This window comes from Arachis hypogaea, chromosome 4, assembly GCF_003086295.3.
Source record: "Arachis hypogaea cultivar Tifrunner chromosome 4, arahy.Tifrunner.gnm2.J5K5, whole genome shotgun sequence".
Taxonomy (NCBI): Eukaryota; Viridiplantae; Streptophyta; class Magnoliopsida; order Fabales; family Fabaceae; genus Arachis; species Arachis hypogaea.
In genome coordinates this window covers 110169442-110189628 of record NC_092039.1, presented here as the reverse complement: position 1 = coordinate 110189628, position 20187 = coordinate 110169442, and the positions used below count along the sequence as shown (strand labels likewise).

The 20187-nt window shown below is 33.7% G+C and overlaps 1 protein-coding gene across 1 annotated transcript; it reads left to right on the top strand.

The window, feature by feature from the left end:
• The first annotated feature begins 10336 nt into the window (after positions 1–10336).
• LOC112797232 (uncharacterized) lies at positions 10337–11760 on the top strand. Its single transcript, XM_025840052.3, has 3 exons — positions 10337–10943; positions 11062–11160; positions 11312–11760. Exons 1-3 carry the CDS (start codon positions 10461–10463, stop codon positions 11432–11434), a joined length of 705 nt encoding a protein of 234 aa, XP_025695837.1. The 5' UTR covers positions 10337–10460; the 3' UTR covers positions 11435–11760.
• The last annotated feature ends 8427 nt before the right edge of the window (positions 11761–20187 follow it).

The following is a 20187-nucleotide window of genomic DNA, read 5'->3' as shown; positions in this document are numbered from 1 at the left end:
TTAATTATATATAATTATTTAAAAATAAATAAAATTTTTTTGTTAATCATAACATATTTTTGTTGTTAATAATTATATGACATTTATTAATATTAATATTTCTTAACATATATTTAAATAATATAATAGATATTAATTGATTAATAAATTAGAAAAAAATTAATTTAATATAAAAAATTAAATTTTATATAATTATTTAATTATGACCGAATTAACCAATTTAACTTATGACTTACTAGTTGAATCAATAACTTAATGATCTAATAATTTAGTTGGATCGATTGTTTGTTCGATTTTTATAACTATAATTTCGGTCCTTCAAATTTTAAAGCCATTAAAACAAATTAACATTTTTAACTTTCATAGATCATCAATTTATTTGCAATGCTATATGCATATTAACAAAAGAAAACATTACCGTATTTAATGAGAATAAAATAAAATCTATTTATCATTTTTTTATTAGAGGTGTATCTCATAGTCACCACTAACTATCATAAATACGGCTACCATAGACTTAGCCTATATATATTTGTCCCCACTCCTAAAATTTTCTGAATCCATCACTGTCTGCTACCTTCAGTCCTCCGCCATGTCTCCTTCGTCATCTTTTATTTTTTGGCGCTCTCTCTCTCTCAAGAATAGAGTTCCACACATTTTTTTAATTTACTTACCTTCTATTTTATGTAATTGTTTTTGTTATTACAACTTATTTATTTCAGGTGCACACCACTCTAAATATGGTTGAAATTACAATGAATACTCAGTATCCAAGATGTGGCATGTTGCATATAACAGTAAATATTTCTCGTATATAAAATATTTAATTAATTTAAATAAAAAATCCAAAAAATGAAGGTTTGTTTTAATTAAACAAAAGTTTTACTATTTACGTGAATATATATATATTTGAGTTGATCAAGTGTTGATTTGATTGATTCACATGATAAATGTTAGAATTTGAATCTTACTTTTATATACAATAATTTATTGATCAACAAGTAAACTCTTATATTAAACTTAAATTTTTGACGAATTATTCTTTTATCTACTAAATTAAGCGATACCTTAAAAAATATGAATTCATTTTTTTATCTACTCTAAAAAAGTCAATTGTTTTTTATTTAAAAATAATTTTTATGCCATATTTTAACATCAACTTTACTATTAAATTTTAAAGGCAAAGTTATAAAAAAAGTATACCTATATTTTAATATTTTAAGGCTTAAAATTTAGAATTTTATGAAATTCATCATAATTCATCATCTAACTTTATATATATACAGTTTAAGTATATTAAGGGCAACCTCAATGTTAGTTTTTATTTCAATTTCATTTTGGGTCTTATAAAATGCTATATTATTATTTATTGAATCATATGTTATAAATAGTTATTTGAGACTAAATATGATATTTGACACCTCAATACTTAGTCTCAATTAAATTGAACGTTATATTACTTTTAATAAATTTAAATCCTCTAAAATGAGAAAGTTAATAAAATAATAAAGTGAGAAGTTAATCATGATTGATTTGCAATTTTCATAAAATACGCATTTACTGTCTTAATTTAAGAGTAATCAACTCGTTATTTTACTACTTTACCAATTTTTTTACTTTAAAAAATCTTGAATTCTTGATTCATTTTTCATTATTCTATTGAAATAATTATAAAAAGTTAAAATTTTATTGGTTTTTCACTAAATTGATACTAGTTTTCTAAATTGAAACCATTTTAGTTTATCTATCAATTTTAATATAAATTTTAATTTCAAATTAGTTTGCTTTTTCCAAAAATATCTTATTGGAGTATAGAGAAAAATTGTGTGTATATTTTTGTAAAATAAACTTAATTTTGTTATGAAATAATAGTAAACATAGATGCCTTTACATACGTTAATGGAGCATTATCAATGTTCCATAAAATATGTCTTTATTGAATGGTAAGTAGGCTAGCTAATTAATAATTTATTATTATTTGATCCCAATATTTCTTCTAAAGAAGAATTTCAGTAGCTACATTATTTTGCTAGTGAGTTCTTGTGCAATACAAAAAGTATCATAGTATCGAAAAATTGTATATAAAGTGTTGTGTGAAATTTTACGTTGGTTGGAGAGTGAATGAAACATGCTTTATAAACATCTCTTTGTGGATGTGTTTCGATGGATGAGTGTTAGAAGTTCTGACATCATTCCTAATATCTAGAATAAAATTGTAAAAGCTAAAGTGTTAAAGTAGTCAATATTCACAAATAAATGGGTTGGACTATTATAGATAGTATCAGAATTAGTGTTCAAATTGATGTGCCAACAAAGATATTGGATCCTATTAGGAGGTGAAATATGAAATTTTACATTGATTAAAAAAAAAACGAAGTATATCCTATAAGTATGTGGAGACATCTCCCCCATGAACACAATTTAATGGATGACTTTAGGAGATTTTGTCATCATCCCTACTATCAAGAGTAAAAATTGTGAGGATTACAGTGCCAAACGAAACAATATCCACAAGCGAGTGGATTGTGCTGTTATTAGGGTATCCGAATCAGTGCCCAAATCAATGTTGATGTGCTAACAAGAATGTTGGGCCCTAATAGCGAGTAAAATATAAAATCTCACATTAGTTGAAGAGGAGAATAAAACATACTTTACAACGATGTCTTGTAAATTCTTCTGTGAATAAAAGTGTTGAAATCTATACTTTTGTTGAGATTGTCAATGAACTGGTTTTACCATTGTCATTCTTCTAGGTTTGAGTTTTTGGATATTACATTTGCTATCAAATATTTATTTCACACTTTTTGGATTTCTAGACACCATCAGAGCATGAAGAGAGCTTCGGCCATTAACAAGCACTTGAAACATAGTCCGCTAATTTAGGGTGTCGTTGATATAGCTTTGCCCTCACTGTCTAGACCTCCATATGTGAATTTTTAGACAAATGATTTTTAGTTTTGGTTGGTATGTCAGAATCCATATATGTTTTCAGATCAATTTCTTTTCGAATTCGATGTCAACTTCTTAGTTGGCTTGTGATAAAATTGATTGGCTGTGAGGTATCCTAATTTTACTGAGTAATAATCAGTATATTAGAAGTGTTACATGTTATATTTTTTAGACTATCATTAATGTAATTCTCTTATTTTCTTATAAATTTATATTTTTATTTCTCTACTTTTATCATAATTTCCAACAAATTTTTTTTCTATTTCACAACAAATTTAATCTAGCATAAATTTTTCTTATTTATTTTTGTGTGTTTTTTTGGATTAAATTTGTAGTACTAAAATTTAAATTTAGGATATTATGAATATTTTTGTTATATTTAAAGACAATAAAATTTAAATTTGGGACCGTGATAATAAATTAGTGAACTAAAATTTAATTTAAATACTATATATATATATATAATAATTTTTTATTTAATTAAATTCATACATTGTTTAAATAATTATTCAAATAATAAATTTAAGAGATGTTTTTTAAAAAAAATATATAATTAAATATTTGTATAAAATTCATTTTACTCAAATCTGCTTTTCATGTAAAAATGTAACTATTTTTTCACGTAAAAATGCACCCTGAATCACCCTCATATCCATGTATATTCTGCTTCACAGCTTCATCACTTCAAACAATATTTCTAACGATCCGCATGGTTTGAAAAAAAGTCTCTATTCTAATTCCATGCATAAAAAATCTTTGCTTTTTGTTGCAAACTCTCTCACTATTCACAACTCACCATGACTGAGCTTCTTCCCGCAAGCCCGCTTTCAATCTCACTCCCAGAATCTCATAGATTCCCCTTTTTCAGCAACAATCAATGCCTAACCCCAAATTCCCATGTACCCTTCTCTCAAGAATTCTCAAAAACCACTCCCACCCTTGTTGTAGTTGCTTCTTCAATGGGTCCAAGAGTCCATGGAAGAGGCTCAAGGGGCGGTGGTTATAGCTTCTGCAACAATAAACAACTTGGATTTGATGAGAGAGAGGGGGAGAATTTGGGCTTGGAGGGTGACCCTAGTGGTGATGGTTCAGTTGGTGAAAAGGATATTTGCTGATAGTGATAATCCATTTGATGGTGTTGGACTCAGGGAAATGGATGATCCTGTTGGGTTGGGTGCCAATGATGAAGGAAAAGAAGGAGAAGAAGAAGAAGAAGAAGAAGAAGGGTTTTGAAGACGCCGATGATTTGGTTAAGGTTCAGGTTCAGGGTGGTGCTGCAAATGATGATGATAATGATGATTTGAGAAATTTAGTGGTAAGGATGGGATTAGAAGGGGTAAAGGGGTAATTAGAAGGTCCAATTTGTTGGCTAAGCAGGTCATTATTAGTATAACTCTTAGCTTGGGGTTTGTTACTGAGCTTTGGGTTGACACCACCGCTGTGAGTGACCATTTCTTAAGCAATAAATGTAAAGCATGCTTTTTTGGGGAATTTATTTATAATGTTTGTTTGTTTTCCTGGGTTGCTACCTGTTTCTTTGCGGTGGAAAGCATTAAGCATGTTTGGATATTGATTATTAGCTATGTTGAACTTAAACTATGTTAGTCTAAGCACACATTTATTGATGTATCTCCTTTTGGTGAATTTCATGTGCAGTGGATGGTTTTATTTGTGGAGGTGAGGCCAAACTTGCTTTCTGGGGATGCAGATAAGTTCCTTCTTGAGGACATTAGTCAGGTATAACAAATTTTGGAATAACACATTTTGAATGCTTTATGTGTGTATGCTTTGCTACAAGTGTTTTACACCATTGTTTAGTTTGTTTCACTTTTGGAGGAGTTCTGTTGCCTGCAATAATATGTAGAGAAGACTGATGACAAGTCATCATATACCCATTTTTCAAGCTAATTTCACTTGTTTTGTTAGCATTTATGCACTTTTTTGCATCCTAAGTAAGTGATTTGGAGTGAAAATGCATAACTTCTTTAAATCAAGCAACCACCATGAATTTAATGTTAATCATTGAGGTTTGAGCTAATTTTAATTGCATTTTAATGGATTTAGAAGCCTCTTGAATTTAGTGATACTTTGAGTGGTTATTTGGTTTATTATAGGTGAAGGAAAGAAAAGAAAATGAAAAGCGTGGCCTAAGAAGCGTGACACAAGAAAAGGAAAGCGTGGCCAAAGAGGAGAGAAGCGTGCCGCATCACAATGGGGAAGCAACCTTGCCCTCCACAAGGGCAGAATGCCCTCTAGGAGGGCAGCACTAAGTGACCAAGCCAAGGAAGGCAACCTTGCCCTGCCCACTCCAAGGGCAGAGCACAAAGTGGTGCCTTGGAACCAAGAGAAGCAAACTCTGCCCTGCCCTTGTGGAGAGCAGAATCGGGCACCTCAAGGAAAGAAATCAAGGAAAAAAAAGTCACTCATGCATGCCACAAGGTTCGAACCAAGAACCATGAGGAAGCCAAAGACTAAAGGTGATTGTCGTGCCAAGAAGCCAAGAAAATATTAGCGTGTTTGCACCCTCCCAGAATCGAACCCGAGACGTGAAGGAAGGAACCTTGCCCTGCCCTTGGCGCGGGCAGGGCAGCATTTGAATTGGCGCATCACACACAAAACCTTGGCGCACCAACTTTGCTTCCTGGCGCACCAATTTTCTCGTCCTGGCAGCATCTGGCGCGCGCGTTCCTTCCCTGGCGCACCAACCCGTTCTTGCCCTGCCCTTGGCGCGGGCAGGGCAGCGTTCAGCACCAATCGCACGCACAACGCCCCCTGGCAGCACCATCCGCACGCACACCTCGTCCCTGGCGCACCAAACTTTCCCGCCCTGCCCTTGGCGCGGGCAGGGCAGCCTCTGGCGCACCAAACTCGTGCCAGACGCGCACCAACTCGCACCAACACGCAACATGGCCACACCAATTGCTAGCACCAAGCCTCATTTTTCTGCCCTGCCCTCCACAAGGGTAGGGCAGCCTCCTGGGAGTGGTTTTTGGGCCAAAATTCAAATTAAAAGTTCATTTGAATTCATTTCTTCACCAATTCAAAAGCCCATCCAAATCCCATTATCCAAGAATAGAAAGTGTATAAATAGGAGTTAGTTTGATGTAATTAGGACTTTTTTAGCAATCTTTACTTTGAGCTTTGAATTTTGACTCTTATTTTTGAGAGCTTTTGAATTTCCTTTGTCTTTGAGCTTTCTTGAGAGATTTGTCCGAGCACCAAGAGGATCAAGGGAGAATTGATTGATCTCCTTCCTCAATTTCCTTGGGCAATTCTACTCTTCTGTTTTCTGAGTATTGGGTGTGTGAAATTGGGGAAATTCTGTCCCAATTCCCATTCAAGCTCTTTGCACTTTGTTTTCTGCATAATTGAATTCCAATTCTGTTCTTCTATTACTTCTTCTTTAATCTTCTGTCAATTGCTTAGTAAATTCAGATCTGGGAAGGAAATTGGGTTTTAGGCTCTGCTACCTAAGCCCTTGGGATCCTGAGATCACAATTCATTTTAGGTTCTTCTGTGAACCATTGCTGCATTTTATTTTCTTGCTGTTTGAATGCTTATTGACTCTAATTCAATTTCTGATCTATCAATTGCTGCAATTTACTTCTTCTCTGTTTAGATCTTGCAATCCCATTCCTCAATTCCCTTTTATATTCAAGCCATTTATCTTTCTTGCCATTTAAATTACTGCAATTTAAGTTTCTTGCACTTTAAGTTTCAGTCATTTACTTTCTTGCTCTTTAAGATTCTGCCCATTTACAATTCTGTTCTTCAATTTACTGCACTTTTCCCTTCCCCCTTTACATTTAATGTCATTTACTTTCTGTTAAACACAAATCACTCAACTAAAACTTGATTCGCTTGACTAAATCACCCACTAAACTAAAATTGCTCAATCCTTCAATCCCTGTGGGATCGACCTCACTCATGTGAGTTATTATTACTTGATGCGACCCGGTACACTTGCCGGTGAGTTTTGTGTTGGATCGTTTTCCACACATCAAAGACCATTCAGGTCCACTACCAGTTAAATTATGTAGATGCTTCCAGATCAAGCTTTTTGTCCGAAATTTCCAACACCCATATATTCCAATATGAATCTGTACTATGGTTTTGCAACCTTGTCTTATGGTCTTACTTGAATGTGGTGTGCATTTATAGCTTTGCAAGCTAGAGACCTCATGTGTTTTTCATGCTGTTGAGTGTTCTGTTGGTTCTCTTTTCAGGTTGGGGATGTCGTCCTTGTCCCGGATGAAAGCGTGATACAGAACGAATTTAAAATGGTTGGATTGGAGACCCTGGTATGTTTTAAAGTTTTATATGATTCTTTCTTGTGAATTATTTTCTCTTGAAAGATTTATTGTAGGGTTCATTGTTGTGCAGAATATGTTGGAGAAATCTTCTCTTTTGACATTTGTAGTGGTACTCACTCTGTTGTGTTGCTTAAATAATAAAGGTTATTATGAATTGTGTTCATGTAAGATGCTTTTGCTCTATCCTTGTTTGTTAGACGGTGATGATGCTCCAAATTATGTGAATGTGATATCTGATGTCTTTTGAAGTTGGTATCATTTATTTAAAGTAGAAATAATGAGAATTGATTATTCATAATTGACAAAGTGTAATGAGATAACAAAACATTATGCAGGATTGAAACTAAGTGGTATCATAAAAATGTTGGTGATAACCTTTTTTCAGATCTTGGGAACCGTTTACCATAAAATATCATGTTGTAAATGTCTAAATGGTTGTGTTCAAGTTTTCAACTACTTGTTAGTAAGATGAAGATATCTTCTTATTTCTTCTTCAAGATCAAATACTTTTAGATTATCTCCTTTGGTCTTATGTATGATTTTGGTTCTGATTGGTTATTTTGGTCATTTGTGCCAAAATGCAAAGTGCTCTTCATCATGGTTTTCTAAATTTCTATGGAAAATCCAATACCTGTTATACGATTTTTCCCATGCCTTAACCCTTTTCAATGAGTCATCATGGGAAGCAGTTCCATTTAATTTAATATATGATTTAATTGGTGCCACCACTATTTTACCACACTTCCAAAATTGAAACAAGGTAGGACTATTTTTAAGATGGTAATTGATTCATCATATTATTATTTGATAGGTTGGATACAAAGTTGTGACACCCTCTCAACGGAATATTGGAAAGGTGATTATACATTTATTCTTCTACTTTTATTTCACATATTTATTTATACCCAATCATTTGATAAGGGAACTCTAAACTCTTAGGTGTGTGGATACAAGTTCAGCCTCAATTCAGGTGCTGTTGAAGAACTTGAGCTTGATTCATTTGGACTATCATTATCCCTTCAAGTTTGGTAAGTCGGTGCCTCTTTGTAAAGTTAATAAAACCAAGTTCAGAACTCAAAATAACATGCAAGTTTTGCCAATCCAATTGGAAATGGAAGTCTACATCCTATGTTAACAAATCCAAGTCACAATTCCTTCATTTTGATCATTTGTGACTCCTAAGGGGTTTCATCTACAAATTATAATTCTTGATTGCCATACTTTTCGGTGAGTACTTACTCTTTGCTAGTCGAAGATGTATTGGAAGTAGTATCTGATGCTGTTGTGGTTCGCAAAGCTGCAGCGTTACGTATAGAAAGGCTTTCAAAGGTACCTTCATTTCAATAATGGAAGTTTGAGTGTATGAGTGTATCACATTACTATTTCACATTTTACATTTTCTTTTGCCCTTACGACTAATGGATTAAGTAGGATATTGATTTCAGCAGCATTTCTTCCTTTTCTGATTAGAGCTTCGTGATATAATTCGCCTCTGCTTCTTAGCTGCTGAAAGTTTTTATTCCTGCTTATATATCAAGCCATGCTTATTATATGCCTTGTACATGGGAACTTATGATTCCCATACTTTATTTGGGTTTCTCCGTTTTATGGCTATTGTCCATAGATTTTTAAGCGAAGTCATCTAATTATATTATTTGGTTGGTAAAAGTCTAATTATATCATTTAGTTTGGGTAAAATACTGTCTTACTCCCTAACATTTGGGCTAAGTCTTGATGTTTCCCTAACGTTCGTAACATCCTATTTTTATTCTGAACGTCTTATTTCGTCCTGTTTTAGTTTTCTGGTCAAAATTAAAATATTTTCTTCCAAAAATACCCTTTCCTCCATTTGGTTTTATTGAATTCATTTTCTTTTGAAATAGTTGGTGCTCTTTTTCTACTCCGGGAACGATTTAGAATTTAGCGAGAAAACAGAACAACATTTTTGACTTCCCAATAAAACATTGAAGAAAAATATCTCGTGTATTCATTTTGTCTTGTACACCAAGTCGATACAGGTCTCTCTATCGTTAAATGGATAAGTTGGATAGCATCGCTCTATTGCTATGTAATCATTATTACTACTAAAAGAAATGTCATTGACTCATTTCTTTATTTTGTCTTGCTGATCATAAAACAACCTATTTGCTTGTCCCAGGGTTTCTTGGCAACCAGAATGTAGGAGTTTCAATGGGTGATCTTGAAGATTATGACTCTGAACCATCTGTGACATATGGCCAAGTTTCAAGGAGAAGGAAAAGTCTTGGAAGAAAGAAACCTAATCAAAGATATTGGGATCTTCCAATGGACTATCTTTGATTCACATGTTTTGTCCGCTAACTCCCATGTAATAATACTCCTTTTAATCGAAAATATAGTGAAGCTTTAATAAGCCTACTAAGGATGACATAAAAATACCATACCAAATTACCAATTGTCTTTTTTATTTTCTATGGTGTAAAATAGACTTGCATTTGTACAGTTAGTTTCATAGATTTTTCTTTTCAGACTTTTTGGTTTTTAATATTATTTAGTTTAGCATTCTCTTCGGCTTTTATCGCCTTTTGCCACCTTGAAAAAGTGATTGGTATGTATAAGAATATAAATAATAAATTTGATAATTGATTACTTTTTGCATGTAATAATAAGTAATATTTTTCCACCAGTTTCAATATATTTTTTGGGGATACTCTTTTTTGTTGGATTTTTAGTATTAGTATTAGAAATGCTACTAGAGGGGCACAGCTAAACAAGATGTGGTGGCAAACTTGCTAGCATCATTATAAAACTTCCAAGAATGGTCAAACAAGGGTTTGTTTTGGAACAAGTCTCAAACTCTCAATATAGAAATTTAGCAAGTTGAACAAACAACAAATTAAATCTAGTTCAAGCCTAATCAAAATAGTATAAGAAATTATGAATCCTCTTTTTTTCTTAAAGCAAAGGGAAAAAATTGATCCGAGCATCCAATGTAGTACTTTTTTTTTTTTTAAATAAAGCATAGAAAATAGTCAAAATACCAATAAGAACAAACAGAAGCACTAGCCGTTAGCGCCTCCCTCCATTGAAATTCAAAATAAAATACACTCTACTCTTCACTCAACTTTCCATCACCACCAACACCTTCTTCTCCATTCTACTTTCCATTTCTTCGCTGCAAAACATAACAATAAAAACCTATCATCCAAACACGCCACAATGCAAACGCAAACACAAACTCACACTCCGATTTCCATACCTCCGAAACCTCGGTCGCGATCAGGCCGGACACCACTCCAGCCGAAGAACAACTCGCCCGCCGATCTCCGGCCGAAGCCCAAGCCCAAGCCCGAATCTGAACCACTCTGCGAGATCACACCCGTCCGCGACAAGGAGAACCGTACTATCGCGATCACCGCCGCAGCGGAAGCTACTCTTCCTCCTCATACCGCGGTTGCGTTGGCTCCGGTGCAAGTGCAACTCCCCGAGGCGTCGTCACTGGCGGAGGAGCTGAGCGCGATCAAGAAGAAGCTGGAGAGGATGAGGATCGATAAGGAGAAGACGGAGACATCGCTGAAGGAGAAGGACGCGAAGCTCGACGCCATGATGAAGGAGCTCGAAGACAGAGGAGAGCTTCAGAAGAAGTTCGAGATCGAGGTTGATCGCTTGTTCCGCTTGAAGGAGCTCAAATATCGATGCATGGTAAAAATAAAAAAAAATAAAAATCAGTTTCTCTCAGAATTTCTTCGATTCGATTCAATTCTGAAATCGTTTTTTTTCTTCTTTTTTTTTTTTCTGTTTTGGATTTTGATCGGAACAGAGAGTTTCTCCGATGAGAACATTGAGAGAGAAGGAACATGGAAAGATCGTTAATGAAGCTGCTCCATCGTCGCAATCTCAATCTCAATCTCAATCAGAGGTAATCGCTATTTTATTTTATTCTACTTTCAATTTTAGGAATATTAGGAATTACGTTTTGTTTTTAGTTTTCATTTTCTTCTATGAACGAATTGATGAGAAGAAACTGGCGATTGACGAATGTCGGGAATGGTGCGTTTTTTCTTGTGTAGGAGAAGAGTAAGAATGAGGAAACGACGTCGTTTGAGTGCGAATCTGAAGGAGAGGAGTGTGAAGTGCAGAGTCCCGGTTCGGCTTGTTCACAAACTGATACTAACACAAAGCAAAAATCATAATCAATTAGGCACAGAGTTTTGGGAATTTTACTGTTTCCTTTCCATACATAATAGCTCGTTATGGTTTATTTTTGTTTGCATTGCAATCTGTGGTGTACTTTCAGATTTTAAGAAAATAGCTCATAGCTTGTATTGTCGCCAAGAAAGGGCAAAAGAGAATTAGCATTTTGTGAAATTTTGTGAAATAGCTCATAGCTTATTGACATTTTTGGTGAAATTTTGATATTACTTATTCACATGTATTGTACTATCATATGTTTTTTTGTCAAAGACTCATCAATAGCACTCATAAAATAGAAGAATATTTCTAACACTCCTTCAAAACATCTTTTTTTATGAGGAAAGAAAAAGGCAAATTCTCTCGTATAGGATGAGTGTTGGGCGTGTATGAGTATTATATAGGTTGTGTTTGTTTGCTTAGACATGGACATTTATACATAAATATGGTGGTACACGTCTACTGTTTATTTGTTGAGTTACGAATTTTCAATGGACACGATGGTACACAAATGCACATAGAATACATATTTTCATGTCTCTCCTTAAAACTGAGACACCGAGACACAATTTATGAGACATAATTTTTTTCACTTTTATCCCCAGTTAATTTCAAAAATTTCAACCTTATCCCTACCTCAACCTTATCCTAACCCTTTTCTCTACTCCTTTTTTCCTTCTCCGTCAGTCTTCTACCTCTTTCCAGATTCTTTTCCTCTTCCATAGATCTCATCGCCGCCGCCATGCCTCCTTCCTCCGATGGTCCTCTCTTTCTCTATTACCGCACTCTTCTTTGTTGCGTTCTTAAATTTGTGTCTCCTCCGCGCTCTTCTTTCGTCGCCTTTCTCAGATTTGTGCCACCTCTGCATCGTTGCCGCCATTCATCCAGATCTTTCTCCCTCACGACACAGAGTCACTGCACCGTCCAACCCAGAGCGAGTCGTAGCACCGTCCAAGACACAGCAAGTCAGTGTTGTCATCCAACGTTCGTGACTCAGAAAATCGCAGCACCTTCCTCTGTCCCTTCTCTCACCGTCTCTTTCATCTCTTTCATTCTCCTATATTTTTTTTGGTTATGGTTGTTGTGATTATTACCTCTGTCTTCTCTATTTTTTTTCTTTTTTTTTTTGAGATATATGGTAATTATTAAAAATTTTATCAATAATTTTTTGGTAATTATAGATGACGATGAAGATGATAAATCTGACAGTGATAGTGATATTGGAAGTACATGGTGATGGTGGTTGTAGATGGCATGATAATTGTAGATACAATGATGTTATTGGTGAGGATAAATTTGTCATTTTGATAAATTTGTGTATATCAGTGTACTATTATGTACAATGTTACTAAACAAGATAAAAATTTTGTGTATGTTCATGTCTATGTGATGTTATGTCTTTGTGTCTCTGTCTATTGCTAATTAAGATAGCAAACAAACAGAAATTACTAATTAGTAATGTCTTTGTGTCTCATGGAGACATGTTCTATAGAGTTGCAGACATAGTAATTACTAATTAGTGTGATGTTAATTTTTTTTTGGTGACTAAATAGAAAAGAAAGAAAAAAAAGAGACAAAACCAAATTAATTGGCTAGAGTCATATCTAAAATCTATTAGATGTTGAAGCTCACTCCATGGTTGGCTCCAATTCGAGTGAATGTCCGCGACAGAAGCAGCTGCTTTAGCCATACAATCTGCAACACTATTTGCAGTCCTCTGAATTAAAAGAATAGAGACTCTCCAATTCCAATTCATAACCTCCTGAATATGCTTTGCCAAATCCCATTCCGGAATATCCTTACTAAGCATTCTTTGGTTTACCAAGAAAAAAACTTCTAAACAGTCTGTTTCACAAATAACCTCACGAAATCCACTCTCCCAAGCAAGAAGTAAACCTCTCCAAATTGCATACAATTCAGCAAAAAGAACACTGCACACGTCGACTTTTCCAGTGCAACCTTTCAACCAACATCCATCAGGATTGCGAATAATACAACAAAAATCAGCATAGCCAGAAGGAGCAAACCAACTAGCATCACAATTTAATTTAACAGAATGAACTGGAGGTGGAACCCAATGCAAACAAAGTGAAGGAGGAGACAGAGATTGATGCATAGCAAAAATAGTGTGAAACTCCCTTACTGAACTACGAATCAAACTCACCACTTTACTAGCACTCCATGAATCATCTATATTAAATAAGTCATGATTCTTGCTTCTCCAAATCCACCAGATGGTCGAAAAGAAAAGAAAAGCATCTCCACTCCTTGCACCTCTGTAGAGCCAATCATGTAAATTTGAGTTATCTGAATACAGGTCTAAAAGGGTCTAGACCTCCTTGGCACTAGGGCACTCCCGAAGACAATGAAGAATGGATTCAGAACCATTCTGACACCGATGATAGGTGCTAGATAAAGCTAAACCACGACCCAAACGAAACTCTGCCGTAGGAATAGCATTATGAAGACTGAGCCAAATCAAGAACTTATACTTCTCAGGAATATGCAGACGCCATACCCACAACCAATTATCATGCTCATTCCAGTCAAACTTTCTTTTGGCTAGTCAACTGTACCCACTCCTAGCTGAGTAGAGTCTAGAAGATGCTACACCCCACGACCAACCCGAACTCTCTCCAGCATTCAAATCTGGATTATAAGCATTCAAACGCTGGTTGACATCTTCTGGAATGATAGAGAAAATATCATGGAGATTCCATTGACCATCCTTCCAAACGTCTCTAATAGTTAAATCAGAGTCAGATATATGTACAAAAGGGACATCTTGAGCAATTGGGCCCTCAATACTCCAATTGTCAAACCAAAAAGATTGATCAAGTGACCCAACACACCAAGAGAAGGCATCCTTAAGAGCACCAAAAGCCTTTGAGATACTCTTCCAAACATGAGAAGCATTGCAAGGGACAGGGCCATCTAAAACTCCCTCATTTCTAAGATACTTCGCCCTCAATAGAGCAACCCAAGGCTTGTCCTGACAATGAAAAAGTTGCCACACCAATTTACCAAGTAAAGATATATTAACACACGCAGGGTCTCTAACACCCAGGCCACCAAATTTTTTTGGAGTGATCACGGTCCTCCAATTAACAAGAGAAAGACCTCTACCATCAACTTGACCCTTCCAAAGGAACTGTCTCATCATAGAAGATAATTTATCGCAAACCCAATTTGAAAAAAAAGATACCTGCATATGATAGACAGGAATGGATGCTGTAACAGAATTGATCAGGCAAAGTCTCCCTGCTTTATTTAGAAGCCTTCCTTTCCAATTAGCTAATCTTCCCCTCACCTTTTCAATCACCGAATGAAAAGAAGCCCTACTGGTACGGGAATGATTAAGGTTAACTCCAAGATATCTTCCTAAGTCCAAAGCAAAACGTATTGAAGAAACACTAGTAAAAATATCTCTTCTACGAGCAGTCACATTTTTAGAACAAAAAGCTTTAGACTTTTCAAGATTCACTTTCATGCCAGATGCCTTGCAAAAAATGTTAAGAGAATGCATGACCATTTGGACCTGACTTTTTGTAGCCTGACAGAAGAGTAAGAGATCATCTGCAAACATCAAATGAAAAAATTTTGGGCCACCTCTAGTGACAGAAACTGGTTTCCACACACCCTCGATCACCTTATGAGATATATAGTAGACAAGTGTGATGTTAATTATGATTTGGTAATGTTGATCTTTTTTTGTAATTTTTATTGTATGAGATGTATGGATATTGGGCTCAGAAATATTGGGCTAACTGGTAAAAAGAAAAAGATAATTAATCTAATTTATATAGAAAATCAAATAAGACATGCATGTAATCAAATTCAGTTTAAGTTATTTATGTAATTTTGATTCTCAATTAATTTATCTACTAATTTGACCATAAAATAATTTATACTTAATTTTAATTATGTTGATTAACAAATCTTTTTAAAGCACAATCAAACAATAAAGTGTGATTTCTATTATATTTATTTGGATCTAAAAAAACCCAAGTATATAACTTTATTTCTATTATATTTATTTGGATCTAAAAAAACCCAAGTATATAAGACTTCTAAAAAAAACAAGGCAAACTTATAGGACTACAGATTCTATATATTATTAAATATTATTTGAACAAATTATCATACACATAGCATAAGTAAAAGAAGATAAAAATAAAAACACATAATTGTAAATAAATACAAAAATATTTTTTGAATATGAAATTTAAACATACTATTATTAAGATATGATATAAATGAAATATATATATATATAACTTTGAATAACTACTAAAATGTGTATGCTTAAAATATTATTTTGATGAAATTGCTTATATCATTTAAATCACGAATATTAATTCTTTTTTATAAAGTTTTAATTTATAAATAAGTTATTTAAAAATATTTTTACACTATACCAAAAAAATAACTGAAGACCAAAATGTTATTAAAATTTTGTTATAAAAAAAATATTTACTTCTATCAAATTGACAAAATTCTAATACTAAATTGAGAATTACGTCCTAGCAAAAATTCTAGTAATAAATCGAGAATGAAGTAGTGTAACAAAATAAAGGATAATACACTAATTTAGTAATTAAAATTTATTTAAGATTAAATTGTTGGATTAAATATTTTTTTATGAATTGAATTTCGACAAAACTACAAAATATAAAATAGAAAATTAATGTGTTAATAGTATAAAAAAATAGTGGTTATATTATTATTCTATTACGTTGTATTATTAACATTAATATTATTAATAATTTTATGACTTTTATTACTAACAATCATATTATAATGAATTGAATTACTATTAATTACTAATAACATTAGTATTATTACTATAGTAAAAATTAATGTTGCTAATATCATACATATGAACAATATCACTAGTAAGTCAAATTAGCATTAAAATTATTTATTATTAGTTCATAATGTAATTATTTATTATTATTATTATTATTATTATTATTATTATTATTATTTGTACCTGTAGTGGACGATCACTGGGGTAGCATATTTTTTGATTCAGTTACGGCATGGTACTAATTGTATTCGTAGCAGTGTTAATTTTTTTTGAGTAAATCTTGTAATAGTCCCTGAGATTTGGATTGTTACTCAATGTGGTCTCTGAGATTTTAATTGTACTATTGTAATTTTCTAGATACAATTGTGGATATTATAATAGTCTCTAGATAGCTTTTTGGTGATGAGTCGTCATCGACGATTTGTTGTATCACGAAATTGTCACGTTGGAGAGCCAAAACATTAGCGTTTTGGGTTGGTACCCTAATTTGTTAAAAACGTCGTCGTACCCAAATAAAAATATGAAACGGACTTGATCAAAAACACATCCTCCCTTTACTTGTCTTCTTTACTTTCACCCTCTGTCTTCTTCTTTTTTTTTCTTCTTCTTCCCCTTCTCTTCATCAATGCCACTACCTTAAGGTTCCATTGATGAGGTTGGAATTCTTGCACTCAGAAGACATCAAAATTAGGTTTCACTTCATCATTCGTCTCCTCCTACATCAGAAACAAGAGGTTCTGCCATTTGTAAAGGTAAATTTTTTTATTCTTTTTTTACAATGCATGCTGGTTTTTGTATATGCTTGTGTTGTGAGTGTAGTTAGAATTATGATTTTTTTTTCGTTACTATGATTCTAGAGTTTGATTAAGTTGGGATTTCATGAGATGCTCTGTTTGATTATGGTCATGCTCTGTTTGAAAATCATGCTCTGTTTCATGGTCATGAGTGTTTTGTTTAATAAAACTCTTATCTGTTGATGTCTGTTATATGAGTGAGTACTGCAATGACTTGTAATGTAGACAATACTATAAATACTTCTGTTGTAGTTGTCCTGTATAATATATAATTTGTCTAATTCAGTTCTTATGTATAATGATGAGAATATTTAAAAGATCTATTTTACTTAAGCCACTTTAATTTTATTAGAAGATTGGAAATAAAAAGCAACATGTTATCACAAAAATATACTCTTTATTAAGTTTGTAGAAGATGTGATGTTATGGAACTTGAAACATACATGTCTTATTGTTCAATTAAAAATTCCGTGTCTAGGAGTCAATATTGTATTTGTCTTGTACTAAATAAAATGACTATATCCTATATCCTGCAAATAATTATATAAATAGGATAGAAAAATCTGTTTGTGTACATGTATTATTCTTTTTATTTTTTTATTGAATAGTTAGTGTAAATAGGACAGAAAAATCTATTTGTGTTTATAGTAATTGTTAAGTAATGGGTTTTGATTTTTTTTTCAGATGGAAGAGATGTTGGATATTATGTTTCATCACGGGGGTGATTTCAAAGAAGATAAAGAAGGAACAATGGTATATTATCCAGATAATAAGGCTTGTTTAGGTGACCTAGATGTGGATACGTTAGATGTCTTCTATCTGAGGAACTACCGTAAAAAGCTTGGTTATGATGAGATAAAGCAATGCTAGTGGCAAGTTCCTGGAAAAGGTTTGGAGAACGGACTAAGAAGCTTGAATAATGACAAGGAGATAAGAGAGATGGTGAAGTATGCTAAGATCAATAACGGAGTTATTGATGTATATTTCGAGCATGGAACATCATTGCCAAAGGTTTTGGAGGGAAATACACAACAGAAAAAGAATTCTCCAAGATTAACACAACCATTACCCTCAAACACCAAAGTTGCCTCAAACACTAAAGTACACAACTACCATGGTTGTTGTGGGTGTTGTTTGTATGCAGGTATTCCTTGTGTGCATTGATGAGCGGATAATTTATACGTTTTTCGGCATTACTTTTAGGTAGTTTTTAGTAGGTTCTATCTACTTTTTAGTATGTTTTTATTAGTTTTCATGCAAAATTTATATTTCTGGACTTTACTATGAATTTGTGTATTTTTCTGTGATTTCAGGTATTTTCTGGCTGAAATTGAGGGATCTGAGCAAAAATCTGATTCAGGCTGAAAAAGGACTGCTGATGTTGTTGGATTCTGACCTCCCTGCACTCGAAATACATTTTCTGGAGCTACAAGAGTCCAATTGGCGCGTTCTCAATTGCGTTGGAAAGTGGACATCCAGGGCTTTCCAGAAATATATAATAGTCCATACTTTGCTCGAAGATAAACAATGTAAACTGGCGTTTAACGCCAGTTCCATGTTCCATTCTGGCGTTAAACGCCAGAAACAGGTTACAAGTTGGAGTTAAATGCCCAAAACAGGTTACAACCTGGCGTTTAACTCCAGAAACAGCCCAGACACGTGAAAAGGTCAAGTCTCAGCCCCAACACACACTAAGTGGGCCCCGGAAGTAGATTTCTGCACTATCTATCTTAGTTTACTCATTTTCTGTAAACCTAGGTTACTAGTTTAGTATTTAAACAACTTTTAGAGATTTATTTTGTACCTCATGACATTTTTAGATCTAAACTTTGTACTTTTTAACGGCATGAGTCTCTAAACTCCATTGTTGGGGGTGAGGAGCTCTGCTATGTCTCGATGGATTAATGCAATTATTTCTGTTTTCTATTCAAACACGCTTGTTTCTATCTAAGATATTCATTCGCACTTCAATATGATGAATGTGATGATTCGTGACACTCATCACCATTCTCAATTTATGAACGCGTGTCTGATAACCACCTCCGTTCTACCTTAGATTGAATGAGTATCTCTTGGATTCCTTAATCAGAATCTTCGTGGTATAAGCTAGAATCCATTGGCAGCATTCTTGAGAATCCAGAAAGTCTAAACCTTGTCTGTGGTATTCCGAGTAGGATTCAGGGATTAAATTACTATGACAAACTTCAAACTCACAAGGGTTGGGCGTAGTGACAGACGCAAAAGGATCAATGGATCCTATTACAGCATGAGTGAGAATCGATAGATGATTAGCCGTGCGGTGACAGCGTACCTGGACCATTTTCACTGAAAGGACGGATGGTAGCCATTGACAAAGGTGATTTACCAACACACAGCTTGCCATAGGAGGAACCTTGCGTGCGTGAAGAAGAAGACAAGGGAAAAGTAGAGATTTAGAAGACAAAGCATCTCCAAAACTCTAACATATTCTCCATTACTGCATAACAAGTATTATTTAATCCATGCTTTTTATTTACTACCAATCAAAACTGAGAATTATTATTATCCTGACTAAGAGTTACAAGATAACCATAGCTTGTTTCAAGACAACAATCTCCGTGGGATTCGACCCTTACTCACGTAAGGTATTACTTGGACGACCCAGTGCACTTGCTGGTTAGTGGTACGAGTTGTGAAAAGTGTGATTTACAATTTCGTGCACCAAGTTTTTGGCGCTGTTGCCGGGGATTGTTTAAGTTTGAACAACTGACGGTTTATCTTGTTACTTAGATTAGGAAAAATTTGTCTTTTTGGTTTAGAGTCACTAGGATTGCATCTTTTATTATTCCTTTTTAAAAACCTTTCAAAAATATTATTTTTCTTTATTAGATTTTAATTTTTCTTGGAGACTTTTGTTTGAGTTTAGTTTCATATCTTAAGTTTGGTGTCAATTGCATGTTTTTGTTTCCCTTTAAAAATACCTTTTTAAAACACGTTAAATTTATAGCTCAGTTGGTTAGAGCGTTGTGCCTGTGTTCTTGGTAATTGGGTATCTTTCTTTTAAAATTTTTTCAAAAATAATTTCTCTTTGATTAAATCTTGTGCCAAATTTTAAGTTTGGTGTTCTCTTGTTAATTTTTCTTTAGTTTTCGAAAATTTTATTTTGGTTTTC

What these genes read in the sequence shown, in the direction of transcription:
- LOC112797232 (XM_025840052.3), top strand. Translation starts at nt 10,461, where the DNA reads ATGCAAACGCAAACACAAACTCACACTCCGATTTCCATACCTCCGAAA. An exon ending in AGCTCAAATATCGATGCATG is followed by an intron (nt 10,944 to 11,061) that starts GTAAAAATAAAA and finishes TGATCGGAACAG; the next exon opens with AGAGTTTCTCCGATGAGAAC. An exon ending in AATCTCAATCTCAATCAGAG is followed by an intron (nt 11,161 to 11,311) that starts GTAATCGCTATT and finishes TTTCTTGTGTAG; the next exon opens with GAGAAGAGTAAGAATGAGGA.